General features: G+C 41.3%; 2 protein-coding genes across 6 annotated transcripts; both read left to right on the plus strand.

The window, feature by feature from the left end:
- Positions 1-500: 500 nt before the first annotated feature.
- LOC106609539 (high-affinity choline transporter 1) lies at positions 501-8,452 on the plus strand. 2 transcript variants are annotated; one of them, XM_014208468.2, is made up of 9 exons: positions 502-783; positions 4,980-5,163; positions 5,294-5,407; positions 5,571-5,726; positions 6,171-6,319; positions 6,699-6,842; positions 7,119-7,272; positions 7,401-7,618; positions 7,745-8,452. In XM_014208468.2, the coding sequence occupies exons 2-9, from the start codon at positions 4,980-4,982 to the stop codon at positions 8,309-8,311; spliced, it is 1,686 nt and encodes a 561-aa protein (XP_014063943.1). In that variant the 5' UTR covers positions 502-783; the 3' UTR covers positions 8,312-8,452. The 2 variants fall into 2 exon arrangements, with proteins under 2 accessions (XP_014063945.1, XP_014063943.1); XM_014208470.2 differs by lacking the exons at positions 5,294-5,407; positions 5,571-5,726 and having other exon boundaries at positions 501-783.
- Positions 8,453-9,308: 856 nt separating this feature from the next.
- On the plus strand, positions 9,309-20,692 carry LOC106609532 (zinc finger and SCAN domain-containing protein 2). 4 transcript variants are annotated; one of them, XM_014208454.2, is made up of 9 exons: positions 9,309-9,514; positions 10,283-10,411; positions 15,600-15,692; positions 15,798-15,893; positions 16,159-16,269; positions 16,463-16,583; positions 16,688-17,261; positions 18,979-19,043; positions 19,139-20,692. In XM_014208454.2, the coding sequence occupies exons 1-9, from the start codon at positions 9,506-9,508 to the stop codon at positions 20,488-20,490; spliced, it is 2,550 nt and encodes an 849-aa protein (XP_014063929.1). In that variant the 5' UTR covers positions 9,309-9,505; the 3' UTR covers positions 20,491-20,692. The 4 variants fall into 4 exon arrangements, 3 of the variants coding, with proteins under 3 accessions (XP_014063929.1, XP_014063928.1, XP_014063927.1); XM_014208453.2 differs by having other exon boundaries at positions 9,344-9,514; positions 10,209-10,411; XR_001329711.2 differs by having other exon boundaries at positions 9,355-10,411; positions 16,688-16,809; positions 19,139-19,204.
- The last annotated feature ends 639 nt before the right edge of the window (positions 20,693-21,331 follow it).

The following is a 21,331-nucleotide window of genomic DNA, read 5'->3' on the forward strand; positions in this document are numbered from 1 at the left end:
GGGGATGTTGACAAACCCAGGGGGTGACATCAACGAGAGACTTTCGGAAAAATAAACTATCACTGGGTTTCTCAATGCCGCTAGGCTTTAGTTGTCCTGTCCCTTGTTCAGCTCTCCACTGTGAAAGAATGTGGTCACGCAACAGGACAACAGTGGTCAGTTGTTGCTCAAAGTCTCAACATTTCCCTTTTGCCTTTTTCTTTACTTATGGAGTTGAGTAACAGAGCGTTACTTAGCTTAGATTTTAATTGACGCAGTTTCCCTGCAGTGAAAGAATGTTTGGCTTGAGTTGCAAGCTGACCCTTGACAAAGTGACCACCTGGTCCCGCTGGGTTTGGGTTTATGCTGTGGGGTCACACCTGAACTAACTTGTATTGGGGTCCACCATGTCTGAGCAGGGTGTCTGTTCAGATAGATACCTGGATATGGGCCAGGCAGTTTAATAATTAACATGAGGAAATTGGCGCACTGGAATCCCAGACCATAATGATTCCTTATAAGGGATGTAACTGACGATGACAGAATAGTAGAGTAGTAGTGCAAAGCTAAAATAAATCAGTAAATCATAAATTCCACTAATATATTTTTCACAGTGTGGTCAACACATGGTTTTACTATTGTTTTTGCATTTTAGTCCACATGAGTGTACTGTAATGATCAATTATTAACTTGTTATATTGACTACACTAATAAACTCCTAGGACTAGAGGGAGGAGTTAGAAGATATTCTCTAAGTACATTTAGGTTTTTCCTCTGAGAGGATCAAGGAAATTGCACATCGAGGTAAGTTTAAACAGTTCCTAGCATCTTATATTTGTTTTGTCATATTGATCGAACTTGGGAGTACACTTTGGTATTTCTCAATGCTGAAACATCAATCAAAGAAGTATCTACTGAACTTGAAGAGAAATACTACAAAGTATATAAAACCAATTAAATATATGATACAGTATCTATTGAATATTGGAACATTAAAATAGGACTAAATATATTTTCAAATGTTATACTGTACTTGCATAATTGACTGACATTTAGAAATATAATAACATTTGAAGGGTGTACTGTACCGTCTTTGGTCTGTTTTAGGATAATATTGCGAAGACCTATTACAGAATTGTACAAGATCTGTTTATTTACATAACAATATGATTGTCTCAGTTTCCATATATGAAACCACAATGAATTTGAATGCAGAATGATATAAACTTTTTTTGTGTGTAGTAATTATAGTGTAATGCTACATTTATGACAAGTCAGAAACTCAGGAACCTCTGAGTTAAAATAAACGTAAGTTGTTTGCGTAGAGCTTCCTATTGGTGGATTCTGATACTTTCCAAGTGTGAAACTTGGGTATCATCTTTCTACAACGAGTTTCGAAGTTTGACATTTCCGAGTTTCCTAGTTCAGACTCAATCAGCCTGACTAACCGGTGTCTGTATGTAGCTTCGCTGCTTTTATAGCCTCGTTACTGTATATAGCCTGTCTTTTTACTGTTGTTTTATTTCTTTACTTACCTATTGCTCACCTAATACCTTTTTTTGCACTATTGGTTAAAGCCTGTAAGTAAGCATTTCACTGTAAGGTCTACTACACCTGTTGTATTCGGCGCACGTGACAAATAAACTTTGATTTGATTTGACATGCAGCATAACTATTTTGTAACTATACAGTAAATACATTACCATTTTCTTATGTGCAAGACCACCCACATATTTCCATCCACCTCTAATATGTAGTTCCAGTGTAATACCTTTGTAAAGAGATTTTTTTGGTATGGGATGCGTGTGCATGTGCGTGTGTGTGTGTGTGTGTGTGTGTGTGAGTCAGCATGTTAATGAAACCGACTGACTGACTGAATGCAAATCTGCTCTCTCTTTACTGGTTGCCTTGGTGACTTCTTGGGCTAAGGTGAAGATGAAGATCTATGGCGACATCTCTGACCACAAATCCCTCCTAGCTTTACCGTTATTTGGGTTTCACGTTCATTTCGCCCATATATTCCATGTGGAGAAGACTGCTGTGGAGTGGACTCCTTTCTGTTGTTCTAAATGCTGGTGTTATGCAAATTAGGTTGGAGTTCACCCTAACAGTACGTTTATACTGGGCATTACTTTGAGAAATCAAACAACCAGAAATCAGTCATTTCACAAGGAGACATTGTCAGAGGTTGTCCACTATATGCGACAAATTGCAGAAGTCATTATTTTTCAAAGGAAGGAAACACCTTCTGTTAACCCTCCTATTATGTTGCGGATCAACTTGACCCCTAAAATACTAGTTAACCTCTCTTTTTCTCCATGAAATTAAATACCTTGTTCTCGTTTAGCGTCATGAACCTAACTCAAAATGTGGACACACTGATGTGTTGTGGAATGTCTATAGAGTTTGTGTACAAACATGATGTGAGTCATTTTGACCAGGAGGCTTTCATGTGTACAGATATTTGCACAGGTCCAAAATAAACAAATGTCTGATGTATTTTGTTTTGACTGGTTCTGATTGCACTTTTATAATAAAGTTTGGGTGAAAAGGAGCATTACCAAGCTTCTCAGTGTGAGAGCAGCAGATCTTAACAAATAGTTCTTAAATATAGAGTTCTTTAAATAATGTTCTTCCATTTCTTCTTTCTGAAAGGTCTGACAAGACAAAATCAAGTTTTGGTTGTTTTTACTTGATTCTTTGACTGTCTTGAGTGTGTTTAAACTATACGGGTCAATCTGACTCATACTACAATGGCCGTACATTTTTTTTGGAGCAAAGCACCAGGGTTAAAGACTGAGGCAAACCAATTCTGGTGAACAGAAATTGGCAAAAAGTTAGGCTGAACTTTATGAAAATCACAGAAGAAAACCACTGTGCGATTAACCAATCGGGGGAGGGAAGGTCTCGCTAGCTTGAACACCGGGCTGGATTGGCTATTGATAAGTTCACTACCTGTGTGAATGTTGTTTGATACCACAAGCTACATTTCTTTGGAAATAACAAACTGAAGTGATCCGGGCATGTCCTCTAGCAAGAGATGCCTCCGACAAAGTGACGGAGCCCATTCATTTTCAGTGTAAGGAAGTAAGTTAGCAAGGCAAGAGAAGCTTGCTGAACAGACCCTGAACAGGGTGGGACTTAAGTTGGGGAAAGCTTGATATATGTAAATTATTGCCAATATTGCACAACCAATTAAAGCTTAGAATAGCTTCCAGCCCCTACTGGATTGGCTGTCAATACCTAGCAGCACCTATCATGTTGTTGGCTTGCTAGCACCCACATGGCAAGCTACTCAGGGCGAAGCTAGCGTGGCTAGGTGAAGCATTGCTTGCTGGTGGATATTGGCCATTTATAGTAGACAGCCTCTGAGCGATTTAACAGTTTGCATCAAGAGGCAACCAGAGTTTTGCTAAACATGCAAATTATCATTAGATGTACGTAAAAAGTAAGAATTAGTTGAACTTTTGATGGACAAAATGGACAAAACTATACAAACTCAGCAAAAAAAGAAACGTCCCTTTTCAGGACCCTGTCTTTCAAAGATAATTTGTAAAAATCCAAATAACTTCACAGATCTTCATTGTAAAGGGTATAAACACTGTTTCCCATGCTTGTTCAATGAATCATAAACAATTAATGAACATGCACCTGTGGAATGGTCGTTAAGACACTAACAGCTTACAGACGGTAGGCAATTAAGGTCACAGTTGTGAAAACATAGGACACTAAAGAGGCCTTTCTACTGACTCTGAAAAACACCAAAAGAAAGATGCCCAGGGTCCCTGCTCATCTGTGTGAACGTGCCTTAGGCATGCTGCAAGGAGGCATGAGGATTGCAGATGTGGCCAGAGCAATAAATTGCCATTTCCGTACTGTGAGACGTCTATAACAGCGCTACAGGGAGACAGGACGTACAGCAAATCGTCCTCGCAGTGGCAGACCACGTGTAACAACACCTGCACAGGATCGGTACATCCGAACATCACACCTGCGGGACAGGTACAGGATGGCAACAACAACTCCCCGAGTTACACCAGGAACGCACAATCCCTCCAACAGTGCTCAGACTGTCCGCAATAGACTGAGAGAGGCTGGACTGAGGGCTTGTAGGCCTGTTGTAAGGCAGGTCCTCACCAGACATCACCGGCAACAACGTCGCCTATTGGCACAAACCCACCGTCGCTGGACCAGACAGGACTGGCAAAAAGTGCTCTTCACTGACGAGTCGCGGTTTTGTCTCACCAGGGGTGATGGTCGGATTCACGTTTATCGTCGAAGGAATGAGCGTTACACCGTGGCCTGTACTCTGGAAAGGGATCGATTTGGAGGTGAAGGATCCGTCATGGTCTGGACTGAGCTTGTTGTCATTGCACATCCTCCTTCCTCATGTGGTACCCTTCCTGCAGGCTCAACCTGACATGACCCTCCAGCATGACAATGCCACCAGCCATACTGCTCATTCTGTGCGTGATTTCCTGCAAGACAGGAATGTCAGTGTTGTGCCATGGCCAGCAAAGAGCCCGGATCTCAATCCCATTGAGCATGTCTGGGACCTATTGGATTGGAGGGTGAGGGCTAGGACCATTCCCCACAGAAATGTCCGGGAACTTGTAGGTGCCTTGGTGGAAGAGTGGGGTAACATCTCACAGCAAGAACTGGCAAATCTGGTGCAGTCCATGAGGAGGAGATGCACTGCAGTACTTATTGCAGCTGGTGGCCACACCAGATACTGACTGATACTTCTGATTTTGACTCCCCCTTTGTTCATGTCTGTGGAACATGTTCAGTTTATGTCTCAGTTGTTGAATCTTGTTATGTTCACTTAAATGCTTACACATGTTAAGTTTGCTGAAAATAAATGCAGTTGACAGTGAGAGGACGTTTCTTTTTTTGCTGAGTTTACGTTTTTGTCCATCTCTGTGTGACATTGGCCTAAGTCTCGATGGTCTGTCGTCAATATTCATATATCTTATAGAAATTCCCTCTCCTCCCTGAAGATGGCGCTTAACTGGCCCGGCCTGCTGTCGATCGGGGTGTTCTACCTCATCGTCCTCGCGACAGGCGTCTGGGCGTCCAGGAAGTCCAAACGCGAGGAGAGGAAGTGCACTGGAAACCTTAGTGAGGTTGCCATGGTTGGAGGGCGGAACCTCAACATCTGGGTCAGCATCTTCACTACCACAGGTGTGTAGTCAACCTAACTAACTTGTAACATAAGATCACCCAGATTTGAAAGTCATTGAGTCTCTTTCAAAGTACTTTAGTGTTTTTCAATGTTTAGTGGTTGTTCTGTGTGACCACCCACTCTCTACAGCTACATGGGTGGGAGGAGGTTTCATCTTAGGCAATGCTGAGGTGGTCTACGACCCTAAAAGGGGCCTGGCTTGGGCCATTGGACCAATAGGCTCCTCCCTTAGCCTGGTTGTAGGTATGTATGGTTATGTTATCATAATACTTGGGCTGTGGAGGCTGCTGAGTGGAGGATGGCTCATAATAATGACTGGAATGGAGCGAATGGAATGGCATCAAACACATGGCAACCATGTGGTGTAAGGTAAATAATTCACAGTAAATGGATTTGACGGCTGCAGGTGCGTTGTTCTTTGTGAAACCGGTCCGAGAGAAGAATTACGTCACCATAATGGATCCGTTCCAGGAGAAGTACGGAAACACGTTTACTGCTATTTTCTTTATCCCATCACTCCTTGCTGACATCTTCTGGATAGCCTGTGTGCTTGCTGCATTGGGTAAGTCAGTTGTTCTGTCAGCAAAATAGCCATCACAGCACCTTTTGGCACGTGCCATGACTAGAGCCACGTTTACCTGGTTATGACCTGGTTATGTCACATGGAAAAACTGTCTCTAGCTTAGATTTCTCTGAGTGCATCTGATGTAATTTATTGAAGAATAAGCAATTGTTTTCCACCACCACATTATCTGGAAGCATGAGAATGAGTCTAAACTCTTACATTATTAGTTGGTGATGTTGGCCAACTCCCTGATGCATGAATGAGTGCATGAACCTGCATGGCATGTCTGTAAGTTATACATTGGGTGAATGGTTGAGGCCTTCTAGCGACATCATGACACTAGATCTCCGGGATGTTGTTGGCTATAGGCTACACACAGAAGCTTGCAAGCTACTACGCTAGCTAGAATGTGTGAACAATCTGTACAATGCTTTACTCTAGGGGGAACGGTGAGTGTGATCATGGATATCCCATCACCTTTGGCTGTGGCCCTGTCTGCTGCCGTGGCAGTTCTCTACACATTGCTGGGAGGGTTGTACTCGGTGGCCTACACTGATGTCATCCAGCTCATCTTCATGTTCCTCAGCCTGGTGATAAAACTTTGTCCTGCACTCTTACAAAAAATAGTTTCAAAAGGGTTCTTTGTCTGTCCCCATAGGAGAACCCTTTTTGGAAAGGGTTCAACATTTAACCCAAAAGGGTTCTACCTGGAACCAAAAAGTGTTCTTCAAAGGTTTCTCCTATGGGGACAGCCGAAGAACCCTTATTGGTTCTAGAGTCAACGTGTTATAGCGAGTGAGGCACGTGTGTGGTCTACTGTATATATACACGCCAAGATTCACTTTATTTACGTGTCAGAGTTTCTGTATGGGAATTGCTTCAACTTTTGTTTTTCTTCCCTTTCAATGGTTTTGTGGTTTCGTTTTTTTTCCTTTCAGTGATTTTGTGGTTTTGTTTTTTCCCTTCCAGTGGTTCTGTGTGCCCTTCATACTGATGAGCCCCGCCTCAACAGACATTACAGTCACAGCGGTGACAAAGCTGTATCAGGAGCCATGGACCGGCAGGCTGAAGTTGGCAGATGCAGGGTGCTGGCTGGATGACCTGCTACTGGTGGTAATGTCAACTTAAAGTCACATTTCACTCCAATTTCACAGTTTGTCAGAGGTGTTCAGACCTCAAACATGGTCTAATATCTACTTGATTCCACATCACAGACCATCTGTTGTATAGATCTTTATCTAAATGTCTCAATCCCAAACGAAGACCCTATAATTTTCATTGTATTGTGTTACCTTTCTATTTTCTGTGCTGGTTGTTTTCTCATTTAGGTCCTGTCACTTTTTGGATTTCAACATTTTTACGGTCCATTTCAATGTCTCGCTCTCTCAGACTCTAGGTGGAATCTGTTACCAGGCCTTCTATCAGAGAGTCCTGGCCACAGCCACTGTGGCTCAGGCTCAGTTCACCTGCTATGCTGCCTCTGTCTTCTGCTTCATCCTCGCCATACCACCTCTTCTCATTGGTGCTGTGGCAGCATCCACAGGTACAGCTGTGTGTTCATCAAAATGGAGGAGTAGGCTTCATGGGAGGAGCCGACTCTGTCCCAATAATGTCAATCAATGGGAGTTCTGTAAATCTCATATGCTTGCTTTTTTTCTCTCCCTCACTTAGATTGGAACCAGACCAGTTTTGGTCTACCTACTCCCTACGAGCAGGACAAGGCGGGTATGATTCTGCCCATCTCCCTGCACCACCTGTGTCCACCTTTCGTCTCTCTTGCCGGAATCGGCGCCATTGCTGCTGCCGTGATGTCATCGATTGACTCTGCCCTGCTGTCATCTGCGTCCCTTTTTGCCCGAAACATCTACAAAAACATTTTCAGCAAAAGGGTGAGAGAAAGTTGGAGAATCTACTTACAAACATCTTAGTTTATTCTATGTAACTATTTATTTGTAAATGTTTCCCACAAATTTACAGAATCGGGCACTGTGATTGATTTTTCTTCTTCATTTTAGGCCTCTGAGAAAGAGATTCTACTGGTTGTAAAGGTGTCCATCCTACTGTTTGGTTTGATGGGGGCGGGCTTGGCAATGACGACCTCCTCTGTGTATGTCTTCTGGATTCTCAGTGGAGATGTGATGTACACGGTGGTGTGTGCACAGTTGATCTGCGTCCTCTTTCTGCCTGGGAAGGTCAATGGGTATGGTGCCTTGGCAGGCCTTCTGGTAGGGCTACTGCTGCGGCTCCTTGTGGGAGAGCCCCTGCTTGGTGTGCCTGGACTCATGCCCCTTCCCTGGGACAGCCTACACGAGGACGGGCGTCTGCTGCATGTCTTCCCGTTCCGCACCGGCATCATGTTGGTCTCTCTGGCCACTATCCTGGTTGTGTCACGTTTCGCAGCCTGCCTTTTCCTTAAAGGGCTACTGCCTGACAACTGGGATGTATATGGACTTGGTGAAAAAAGGATGATTTTGATGAAGGATATGGTAGCTAAGGATCTGACTGAGAAGATTGGACTGAACACAAGGAAGATGGACCCATCTCCTCATGCGAGCACAGAAGATATGAGCTCTTTACAATGACCTGGGGTCCCATCATGTAGATAGTTACATACAACGGCCAAAGGCCAGGAACAGGCAGGACTCAAACACCACAGCACAGTTAAGACTCTTAATTCAATAAAGAATGTTACCTTTTCAAAGAAATGTAGCTTGTGGAAAGTACTGTTTCCTTGTTCTTGTTACTTGTATGCCATCTTCATGTTTATGGTACATTTGTATGAATATCCTTCAAAGACTGTTTGTTTAGAAAGCAATAAAAATACAAGCTAAATAACGAGTGATCAAGCATGAATGACACCACCCTAGTTAGGTGGAAAAACAAGATAAAACGGTGAACTGTTACTTTAAGAGTTTGTCTCCCAGACACATATTAACCCAGTTCTGGACTAAGTAGCATTTTCAATGGAGATTCTTTGTGTGCACATTCTGGATCCTGAGTGTCTATAATATCATATACACAGTGGTGTTACCCCAGTTAGCGATCCTATTTCTGTCTAGACAGGTCAATGAATATGGAGTGTGTTTGGGCTTTGGGATAGGGCTTTTCCTCTGTGGCCTGTTTGATGTGCCCACACACGCATACCTCTTCTTTGCTCTTTCCCTTACTTCTCTCCTCAGCCACAATCCTTCTTGTGTCATGTTTGGCAGGCCACCTTTTCCTTACTGGCTACTGCCCCATAGATGGGATGTGTTAATTAGGTCTGTCAGAAGGTGATCTTTAACAGCTGTGGCTGCTAAGGATCAGACTGAGGAGAAAGGACTGAATACTGTCAAAGAAAATCTAAGGCCTTTCTTCTGCCTGAATCCCATTTACAGTTTAATTAATTTGGTATTAATGAACTGATCAAATTAGTTGTCAATTAATCAATCAATTATTTATTTAAATGGTATTCAATTAAATAAACATGTTTATGTTTTTGTTAGTTACTTCCACCTCATCAAAAAGAAAAAAGAAACAGCTTCATGAATGATGTAAAGTAAGTTACTTCATGAACAGAACACATGCAGCGAAAAGGACTTTTATTTTGACAATTTTGTGGACGTTCCCACCCGGAAGTAGCTAAATACTCGAGGACACGTTTTTTTCCTTCTGTTTTGTTCATGCATTTTAGAACAACATCTAATAATAATACTGCTGTTTTACAGCAGAATGCTGTAAACAGTTTTCAGTATTGATACAGTCATTTAGCAGACTTATAACACAGCAAAAGATGGATGCTTTGGGTATGTAGCTAACAGCTTCCTGTAGCTAGCCTAGTTATATATGGCTTCAAACTTGCTGTGGACATTGTAGCACACAGTTTATTTTTGTATGAGGGATTTATATGTCTATATGGCCCCAGCTAGCTAGCTTTGCAACCTGGTCTCAGAGTATGTCGTATTATTCTGTATGTAAATCAGTAACCTGCCATTTATTATGAAATGTTAAGTTTCGTATGGTATGTAATAATTTGTGGATGTCCATCAGCCATTTTGTATATGTTTCGAAGTACAATATTACGTATTATATGTTACAAATGTTCAAACGTACGATGTTACGCATTTGCAAACGTATGATATGTTACGAATTCTAGCTAGGTGGCTAACGTTAGGGTTAAGTTTAGGAGTTAGGTTAAAGGGTTTGGGGAAAAGTTAGCTAACATACTAAGTAATTGCAAAGTAGAAAAAAGGTAGTAAGTAGTTGAAAAGTTGATAAAATGCTAAAGTTGTCCTTGATGAGATTCGAATTAGCAACCAGACATTCGCAGTTCGGCACAAGACCGCCGTTAGACGAAGACTTGTTTCTACGCATGAGCTTAGCTAGCCAACGTTGCCATGACATCTCCTACAAGCAAGATCAGGGATTTCTATTGGAGAAGCAGTTATCGTTATACTGTACTGTCTTTGATTTTACTGTACATCCTTCTCTACACAATAGATTACCCCCTCCCTTTCTCCTCCCTGCGCCTTTTGGTTCCACCTCTACGGCTGATGTCTGCATTTATGTGGCAGGTAGCGCAACAGAGGGCCATCAAGCACTATGGGAAGTTAGAGGAATTTGTGACAGTGGTTACACAAACTGTCCCAGAACTTATAACTGACAGGCAGAGGACATTGCTTCTTCTGGCATTAAGGGCAAGGGTAAGTAAATTCTGAAACGTACCCTGGGTGTAGAAATGTGTTTAATAATGTGTCAGGTGCATGAAGGGCTGTGTCTAGCCCAAGATGTACTCTTAAGGAGCCTACCGTTACTCCTTAAGGTCCAAGGACCTTATGCTATTTTCAGAGGTAGATTGGCTCTGGCAGGCACACCAGCCAAATACTCCTATATAAACGTGAAACGATTTCAATTGTTACGTGATACGGTTCTAGAAACAAAACACCCTCTACTTTCATATCACATCAAAAATAATTTCACAAATGCAAAAATGTTCACTTACTGTACACTGTTTTAACCGGCTTTATCACAGTTGCAGCAAACAGTATTTTTCTGCCGGCCTTCTTTGGTTACACACAGGTATGCTAGATTGATAATTAGCGCAATTGGTCCCTCTGTCTTCCGTAAACATGCACTGTAACGAGATATGGCCGCGTGGGAACCATAATTATCCCTATAAAGGTGTGTATCAATTACATTTTTTAAATTATTATTTCTCGCTAATATGAAAGGTCCTTATGTTTCCAAAACCGTACCGCAAGCGATGCGTGTTAATGTTCAGATTGAGCATAGGGGCTCTTAACAAAACTCTGTACAGAAGACGCCTTCATCCAATAACTCTTATGTGTAATGTAATAAAAGTTAAATTAATAAAGGTTAAATAAATAAAAAATAATGGAGCTGAGAGTCATGATCAAGGGCTAGGCCATGTAGACTTGACAGTTAATGCAGTTTTTGTATTCTGATCATGGAAATCCGAACACATCATGCGTCTACACCTACATTTAAATGTGTCCCGATTCCCTTTTCCTGCCTATATTCAAATGCCAGTATGCATTCTGCAAATGGTGGAATAAGCAAAATATGATAACACGACAACAACTTGATGGCAGTAGTTAACTACTTTAGCTTACTAGCCAGCTAACCTCTGTAGCTCGTGAGCAAGCAAAGTTAAAGGGATTGCAAATAACTCTAGCCAAAAAAAGTGCATTATTTTTCTAAATATTAGCTAGCTGGCTAGCAATTATGAGGCCAGCAAACACGTTCCCCACATCAGATCAGCTCTGCAAAAGATCTGTGAAAAGATCTGATGTGATTGATCAAAAGACCAATTTGTTGAAAAATATCAGAATTGGGCTGCCTGTGTAAAAACAGCCTTTACCTATATTTTCAATGCTTTTTTTAAACAGTAAAACACAAACAGAACAGCCAGAGGGCTTCCAAAAAGGAATAATAGAAGAAGAAAAAAATAATACAAATCCACATTATATCAATTCAAATACAGCCATGTAGCGAATACATTTTTTAGACATTTTGTTTTGTATACGTTTTAATGACTCTAAATAGTTTTCCAAATCAGATAAAAAAAATTAAGAAAAGGGGATTTTTCATAAATTATTTGTGTATGAAACATTTTCCTAATAAAATTGAGATTTATGACATACTCAAGTTCAATTGTGGAATCAGTGTAGTAAAATAATGTCAAACCTAGATATTTCAATTGTTGTATGCATTTTGTTGCCAAGATATAGTTTTACATCAGTCCAGAACACTTCACTATGTGAACAATGACAGAAAAAGTGTTCAATAGATTTAGTTTCTAGTTCACAAAAACTGCATTCACTGGTAACATCAGGTATATATTTAGAAATCAAGCTATTACACGGATAGAAACTATGGATAATCTTAAAGGAGATCTCCTTTACTTTATTGGTCACCATAAATTTGTGTGGAGTGAGCCAAGCACGGCGCCAGTTTACATCAAACGATAAAATATCGCAGAGGGAATACACTTCCTGTAGAGAATATCCCTTAATAAACAATTGTTGAATTTCTTATCTAGTAAACCTATGCCATTCACCTGGATATCGCTTACAATAGATATTCCAAATATGCATTATTCTGAAGTAAATATTTTATCCCACTAGGTATAGCTTTTATAACAGTGTCATATTCCTTGCTTGAAACCCCAAAGTTGTATCGTTCCATAAATTCTCTCAGTGTACATAGATTCCCACAAATACTAACTAATTGGCTGACAAAGACAATGTTTTTCGAGAACCAGTTAAGTTAAAATAAATCTTGTTTCTATGTAATATCGACCCATTATTCCATATTAAACATTTATGAGGTGAAAAGTTTATACAGCAAAGCCCAGCACATTAAAGCCTGCTTGTGAAAAGCCGCCATATACAGACATTGTAGTAAAAACTAAGCCCTCCGAGCTTCAGAAAAACAAAATGAGGTATAATATTCCAGAAACGGAGGATTTTTTTATGTACCTATGTACCAGTTGACTTTTGATATCTGATTGAAGAGAGTGAAGTCTAAGACATTTAGACGGCCATCACAAACCCTGTTGGTGATAACATCTATTTTCATTTTATGTGGCTTGTTTTTCCATATGAAGTTGTACAAAAGCCTATCTAAGGTACAGCAAGTGGATTTGGGAATGTCAATAGATGAAAAAAGATAGCCCCTCAGCTTTGGATAAAAGCACGCTTCCTTGAAGACTTAAATCCCTCCCTAACCATGAGGATATTTTTTTTTTTTTACAGATTCAGTTACAGGGTTCAAATTAAGATCATTCACAGCCTTAACATTTTTGTTGATCTTTACAATGAGGTAGGTTACAGCATCTTTTTCAGAGATGTTACAATCTGCTAGATTGACAGCTCGTTTCAGAACAAACATCTCACATTTGGAAAGATTTAATACCAAACCTGAGATTTTGGAGAACTGCTTCACAATATCCAATGCTAATCTAGCTTGTGACACATTTTTCAAAAAAAGTGATGTGTCATCTGCCAGTTGGGATATCTTGATCTCTCTGGCCTGGAATGTAATGCCTTGAAATTGACTTTGATGAACTAATGAGCATAAGATGTGAGATACTAACAAAAATAAAAAAGGTGAGATTGGACAACCTTGTCGTATTCCTTTGTAAATGTTAAACCTTGAGGATATTCCATGACAGAGTTTGATACAGCTATTGCCACCATTATACAGAGTTATAATAGCATCAACAATAGAAAATAACCAAACATCAAATGCTTTCTGAAGATCCAAAAATAAGATAACAGGGAAGTCATCCAATAGATTACAATACTCAACCAAGTCTAACACCAGCCTCAGATTATTAGATATATGGCACCCTTTCATAAATCCTGATTGACATTCATCAATCAGATCATTCAAGTAAGACTTTAACCTTTTGCAAAGATTAAGGCTATAATTTTGTAGTCTTTATTTAGGAGTGTGATTGGATGCCAATTATCAATATTTAAGAGATCCTTGTGTGGTGTAGGTATAAGAGTAATAACCCCTTGCTTCAGAGAGCCAGAGAGTTCTCCCTTCTTTTTAGTCTCCTTAAAGGTTTCAAGTAAAAATTGTGCTGTTGAGAGGGATAAAAGTTAAGGTTACTCAGAGCAAGCTAAAATCTCTCTGCACTCGCCGCCATCGTCCTGGAACCTCTTATATTTTCAATGTGATCTTCGTGTTCTGATAGCAAAGTCACATGTACAGTTGAAGTCGGAAGTTTACATACACCTTAGCCAAAAACATTTAAACTCAGTTTTTCACAATTCCTGATATTTAATCCTAGTAAAAATTCCCTGTCTTAGGTCAGTTAGGATCACCACTTTATTTTAAGAATGTGAAATGTCAGAATAATAGTAGAGAGAATGATTTATTTCAGCTTTGATTTCTTTCATCACATTCCCAGTGGGTCAGATGTTTCCATACACTCAATTTGTATTTGGTAGAATTGCCTTTAAATTGTTTAACTTATGTCAAATGTTTCAGGTAACCTTCAACAAGCTTTCCACAATAAGTTGGGTGAATTTTGACCCATTCCTCCTGACAGAGCTGGTGTAACTGGGTCAGGTTTGTAGGCCTCCTTGCTCGCACACGCTTTTTAAGTTCTGCCCACAAATTTTCTATAGGATTGAGATCAGGGCTTTGTGTTGGCCACTCCAATAGCTTGACTTTGTTGTCCTTAAGCCATTTTGCCACAACTTTGGAAGTATGCTTGGGGTCATTGTCCATTTGGAAGACCCATTTGCGACCAAACTTTAACTTCCTGACTGATGTCTTGAGATGTTGCTTCAATATATTCACATAATTTTCCCACCTCATGATGCCATCTATTTTGTGAAGTGCACCAGCCCCTCCTGCAGCAAAGCACCCCCACAACATGATGCTGCCACCCCCGTGCTTCACGGTTGGGATGGTGTTCTTCGGCTTGCAAGCCTCCCTATTTTTCCTCCAAACATAATGATGGTCATTACGGCCAAACCGATCTATTTTTGTTTCATCAGACCAGAGAACATTTCTTCAAATAGTACAATCTTTCTCCCCATGCGCAGTTGCAAACCATAGTCTGTTTTTGTTATGGCGGTTTTGGAGCAATGGCTTTTTCCTTGCTGAGCGGCCTTTCAGGTTATGTCGATATAGGACTTGTTTTACTGTAGATATAGATACTTTTGTACCTGTTTCCTCCAGCACCTTCACAAGGTCCTTTGCTCTTCTGGGATTGATTTGCACTTTTCACACCAAAGTACGTTAATCTCTAGGAGACAAAACGCATCTCCTTCCTGAGCGGTGTGACGGCTGCGTGGTCCCATGGTGTTTATACTTGCGTACTATTGTTTGTACAGATGAACGTGGTACCTTCAGGCATTTGGAAATTGCTCCCAAGGATGAACCAGACTTGTGGAGGTCTACAATTCTTTTTTTGAGGTCTTGGCTGATTTCTTTTGATTTTCCCATGATGTCAAGCAACGGGGCACTGAGTTTGAAGGTAGGCCTTGAAGTATATCCACAGGTACACGTCCAATTGACTCAAATTATGTCAATTAGCCTATCAGAAGCTTCCAAAGCCATAACATCATTTTCTGGAATTTTCCAAGCTGTTTAAAGGCACAGTCAACTTAGTGTATGTAAACTTCTGACCCACTGGAATTGTGATACAATTGTTGGAAAAATTACTTTTGTCATGCACAAAGTAGATGTCCTAACCGACTTGCTAAAATTGTAGTTTGTTAACAAGAAATTTGTGGAGTGGTTGAAAAACGAGTTTTAATGACTCCAACCTAAGTGTATGTAAACTTCCGACTTCAATTGTAAGTGTCAAGTGTAGACACGGCCAAGGATACAGTTGATATTTTTCAGGTAACTCTTCAGCTGTTTCAAGGTGAGCATCCAGAGGACCTCAACAAAATTAAGATCCATCTTGACAGATTCTCATCCTGTGGTCTTTCACAGGTGAGTTGGTATGGTATGTTCTTGCACTTTTCTGTATATAGGGTAAAATATCACGTTTTCTGGTTGCCCTGCTTTTTGTATCATTGTGTTGGGTTTATGTTACAGAATAATGATGCACAGATGGATGCGTTGGAAGCAAACTTCCTCAAGCTCACCAAAAACCTTCTTGAAGACCCAGTCGAGAGGATCCAATTCTTCAAGGTATGGAACTGTTTATTCCCAGCTGGCTTAAATCTTAATTGTGAATAACAACATTTCGTCACTGAATAGCAGACATTATTAACCAGTTGAATTATCAAAAAAAGTTTATAGTTAATGTCTGACGAATGGTCAGTCTGCCCTTCTGCTATAGCAACTGTGCCAAGGGCAGCAACATCAATATTATCTATCCTTGGTTTGCGGACGTACTTGTCTGTCATACAAATTGTGGGACTCCTTTCACTTGCTCTCTCTATCTCCCTCTCAGGCAGATTTCCCTGTGGTGTATGGCTGTGATTTTGACAGAGCTTTGCAGGCACTTGTTTGTCAGTTCCTCTCCAGACTAGAAGATCTGCTACCAGTGCCAGACCTTAAGCAGGTAGAGAGAAAACCAAGGAGATGTAAATATCACTGATATTCAATGCAGTCTTTATGAGCTCCATTTTGGCTCTGTTTGTTGTTATATCATCATCTTTAACATGTTGCATTTAACACATTGAGAGCAATGTTTGAGATGTAAAAGGATTTATATGCTTTTGTTACACTACATTTTCGGTGTACTGTCTTCATAGACTGCATCCTGGCTCAGCGCTGTACCCTCTGCCTCGGATGAGTGTCTGCAGTCTCTTTCTCACACAGAGGACCTGCAATACCTGCTTCAGCACCACACATGCTGTGGAAAGTTAGACAAACGTGATAATCTAAGCTCCTTTATCACAAGAAACACATTGTGACATGTTAACTTTTCTGACATACTGACTTTTTACTTTACTGTCCTCTACCCTTGTGTCTGTCAGTATTTCCCTCCTCGGCAGAAGACTGCATCCTCGCTTCACTATCCCTCCCTACCACAGTGGGAGTGGCATATGCCTTTGACAGCAAATTAGATGTCTTGCCTAACTTGGAAGGCTCTACCCATGTAAGAAGACAGATGGAGACTTTGTCAGACAGCAGAGATTATCAACAGGCAGAATCAAGAGCATGTTTAGATGGAAACCAGAACAGTAAAGAAGACAGAGTGTCTACCATGGGTAGCGATGATGATGAATGCACAGAGAGAGGTGTGGAAGAGGAGAATGAAAACATAAGTGCTGTGGGAAGGGTTATTACCGAACCAAAGGACCAGAGGAGATGTGAAGGGGCTGTTGGGGACCTGTGTGCTGCTGGAGCACCAGACCTCACAGCCAACTCTCCAATGGTCACCTCCAGTGTGGCTGAAAAACCCTCAATATTTCCCACCCGAATTACACTCAAAAGTAAAGGGGACCACAGAGTCAATTCCTCCAAGATATCTAGAAAGAGCCCAGAAGGGAGGATGGCTGAGTCCAGTGTGAACTCTGATACATCTCTGTTTGAATCCTCACAGGAAACGTAAGAGCAAAGTGTGTTGGAATTGTGCTTGTGAATTAGGTTTTTATTTTATTTATTTTTATTTCACCTTTATTTAACCAGGTAGGCCAGTTGAGAACAAGTTCTCATTTACAACTGCGACCTGGCCAAGATAAAGCATAGCAGTGCAACAAAAACAACAACACAGAGTTACACATGAACAAACGTACAGTCAATAACACAAAAGAAAAGAAAAGAAAAATAGAAAGATCTACGTACAGTGTGTGCAAATGTAGAAGAGTAGGGAGGTAGGCAATAAATAGGCCATAGAGGCAAAAATAATTACAATTTAGCATTAATACTGGAGTGATAGATGTGCAGATGATGATGTGCAAGTAGAGATACTGGGGTGCCAAAGAGCAAGAGGGTAAGTAATAATATGGGGATGAGGTAGTCGGGTGTGCTATTTACAGATTGGCTGTGTACAGTGATCGGTAAGCTGCTCTGACAGCTGATGCTTAAAGTTTGAGAGGGAGTTATAAGACTCCAGCTTCAGAGATATTTGCAATTCGTTCCAGTCATTGGCAGCAGAGAACTGGAAGGAAAGGCGGCCAAAGGAAGTGTTGGCGTTGGGGATGACCAGTGCAATATACCTGCTGGAGCGCGTGCTATGGGTGGATGTTGCTATGGTGACCAGTGAGATGAGATAAGGCAGGGCTTTACCTAGCAAAGACTTATAGATGACCTGGAGCCAGTGGGTTTGGCGACGGATATGTAGTGAGGGCCAGCCAACGAGAGCATAGAGGTTGCAGTGGTGGGTAAGAAATGGGGCTTTGGTGATAATACGGATGGCACTATGATAGACTACATCCAGTTTGCTGAGTAGAGTTTTGGGGGCTATTTTGTAAATTACATTGCTGAAGTCAAGGATCGGTAGGATAGTCAGTTTTACGAGAGTATGTTTGGCGGCATGAGTGAAGGAGGCTTTGTTGCGAAATAGGAAGCCGATTCTAGATTTTATTTTTCGATTGGAGATGCTTAATGTGAGTCTGGAAGGAGAGTTTACAGTCTAACCAGACACATAGGTATTTGTAGTTGTCCACATAGATGCTGCAGGGGTTGCTGAGGTGTTGGCTGGGGTAGGGGTAGCCAGGTGGAAAGCATGGCCAGCCGTGGAAAGATGCTTATTGAAATTATTGGGTGTATTTAGAGGGCAAGTTGTTTAGGATGATATCTAAGAGGGTGCCCATGGTTACGGAGTTTGGGTTGTACCTGGTAGGTTCCTTGATAATTTGTGTGAGATTGAGGGCATCTAGCTTAGATTGTAGGACGGCCAGGGTGTTAAGCAAGTCCTAGTTTAGGTCACCTAACAGTACGAATTCTGAAGATAGATGGGGGCGATCAATTCACATATGGTGTCCACGGGCACAGTTGGGGGCTGAAGGGGGTCTATAACAAGCGGCAATGGTGAGAGACTTGTTTCTGAAAAGGTGGATTTTTAAAAGAAGAAGCTCGAATTGTTTGGGGACAGACCTGGATAGTATGACAGAACTCTGCAGGCTATCTCTGCAGTAGATTGCAACTCCACCCCCTTTGGCAGTTCTATCTTGTCGGAAAATGTTATAGTTAGGTTTGTTTGACATACACCACCAACACCATGCATTTTTACATTTTAATCCATTATATTAAACTACTGTTATCTACTACTATTGTGCATTAGTATTTAACTGAACATGCGCTGTGGATCCTCCCCTAACAGGACTGGTGCTGAAGAATCAAGAACATTTTCTCCAGACCATGACAACACAGAAGAGGAAAACAACGGTAAGATTTTTGAAACTTACTTATAAACGGGGCCCCAAGGATTCCATAGTTGTGCAAAGACAATGGCATTTATTTTCTTGCTTTATTCTCCACAGAACCTGCTTCGGGGGAGTCTTCTCGGCTTTCTAGCTGCGCTCAACCACCACCTAGTGACGCATCACCATCCTCGGAGACCCTTTCCAAAGCATTGTCCACTGCACGGCGTATTGCCAACAAGTGCTCCCAGTGTGGAAGGTGTTTTATCTATCCATCTCAACTGGTTCAGCATCAGCGAATTCACACTAGAGATCGACCTTACAAATGCACCCAGTGCGGAAAGACTTTCAGTAATTCAACTGGGCTTTCAAAACACCACCAAAAACACTGTCTAGATGCGACCTTCGATTGCCCCAAGTGTGGAGAGAGTTTCAGATCTCTCCGCGAGCGTTTCAAACACCTATCTACTCACAAGTCCCTCAAATGTCTGTTGTGTGGAAAGAGTTGCCAGACGACTTCTGATTTGCGAAAGCACCAGCAAACACATAGTGTGACGCCTTCGTTCAACTGCTCTCTCTGTGAAAAACGCTTCAAGTTCCTGTCGAGCCTAACCAGGCACAACAGGACCCATTCAGTGGAGGGGGGGTATGCTTGTTCCAAGTGTGGGAAAACATTTGGATCTTTAAGTGAACGGCTCCAACATAAGAGGACACACAGGGCACAGCTCAACTGTACGGAGTGTGGACGGAGTTGCAGTTCCCGCTCCGAACTAAAGAGTCACCAGCAAACTCACTCTCGTGAACCTCTCTTCAACTGTCGACACTGTGAAGACAAATTCTTTGGGTCAGTTGAGCTGAAGATCCACCAAAAAACTCATGCAGTGGACAAACCCCATCAGTGTGATGCGTGTGGAAAGTGCTTTGGCGCCTTAGCCACCCTTGTACTCCACCAACGAACACACACGGGGGAGAAACCCCACACATGTCCTCGTTGTAATAAGCAGTATATCTCCAAAAGTCAGCTGACGTCACACATGCGGACTCACACGGGCGAGCGTCCATACAGCTGCTCTTACTGTGGGAAGTGTTTCTCTCAGTTGGCTAATCTTACTGTGCACACAAGGATTCATACGGGGGAGAGACCTCACATCTGCTCTCAGTGCAAGAAAGGGTTTTGCTCAGTCGGTGACCTGCAGAAGCATGAGCGCTCTCACACCAAAGAGAAACCTTACAGGTGCACAGTTTGTGGAAAGGCCTTCACAGTGTCAAGTCATTTGACGGTTCACATACGCAGTCACACAGGAGAGCGCCCCTACACCTGCACTGAGTGTGGAAAGAGTTTTGCACAGAGCTCTGTCTTAACTAAACATCAATTCACCCATACAGGAGAGAGGCCATACCCATGCCATCACTGTGTAAAAAGTTACACCCGTCTCACACACTTGAAGAGACACCTACAAACACACACTTGAGGGAGTCCGGTGTGTTTTCCTGTTTTGGTTTCATTCTGAAAAGCGTTACCATGGATCTGCTGTTTCACTGTCTGTCAATGTGTTATGCTGAATAACGTCAATGTATAACTGAAAACCATGCTCACCATGCCTTTTTCTCAAACTGTAGTTTGTGTACATTACTGCCAACATGGATGGAAAATAAAAATTTCAAAATATAAAATAACCTCTTTCAAGTTTGTGTCATAAATGAGGCATTTTATGATACTTTCTAGCTTGGCCCTGCTTCTCTTTGGACGTTTGGGCCTGCTTCTCTCTGGAAGTTTGGGGTTTGAGTCAGAGTTTATTTTGAATGTAACAAATGTCAGCATAAAAACCAATACAAAAACTGAGAAGACAATATTTGAACTTTGAAATACAACTGTATTTTTGTTCTTCAATGCAAATGAAAGCTGTTACAGTAGGCTTAATTTATTATATTCTACCTTACTTATTCTATATATATAATAAGCATTTGGCTTAATTAAAAATAATACACAGAAACAGGTGTGTACGTAAATGTAAATATTGTTTTTTATTAAACTTTTATATATTACCGTTTATAGATTATAATTTGAACACTTAAACTGCTACAAATGTCATCTACATTTCCACATGGAGGTAGTAGGTATTTTAGCAATTACGAGTGTTTTGTAATGTTATACGTAAACTTGTATGCAGGTGTGTGAGGTGTAATTATGGCTTATGGTCATGTGTATGCAGGGCCACATTCAGTTGCCAAACTTTGCAGTGTGCGGGTTTCTTCTTTTTTCTCATCTTATTCAACTGTTACCATGCACCTGCAAAAAAGTTAGCTCAGATG

This window comes from Salmo salar, chromosome ssa07, assembly GCF_905237065.1.
Source record: "Salmo salar chromosome ssa07, Ssal_v3.1, whole genome shotgun sequence".
Taxonomy (NCBI): Eukaryota; Metazoa; Chordata; class Actinopteri; order Salmoniformes; family Salmonidae; genus Salmo; species Salmo salar.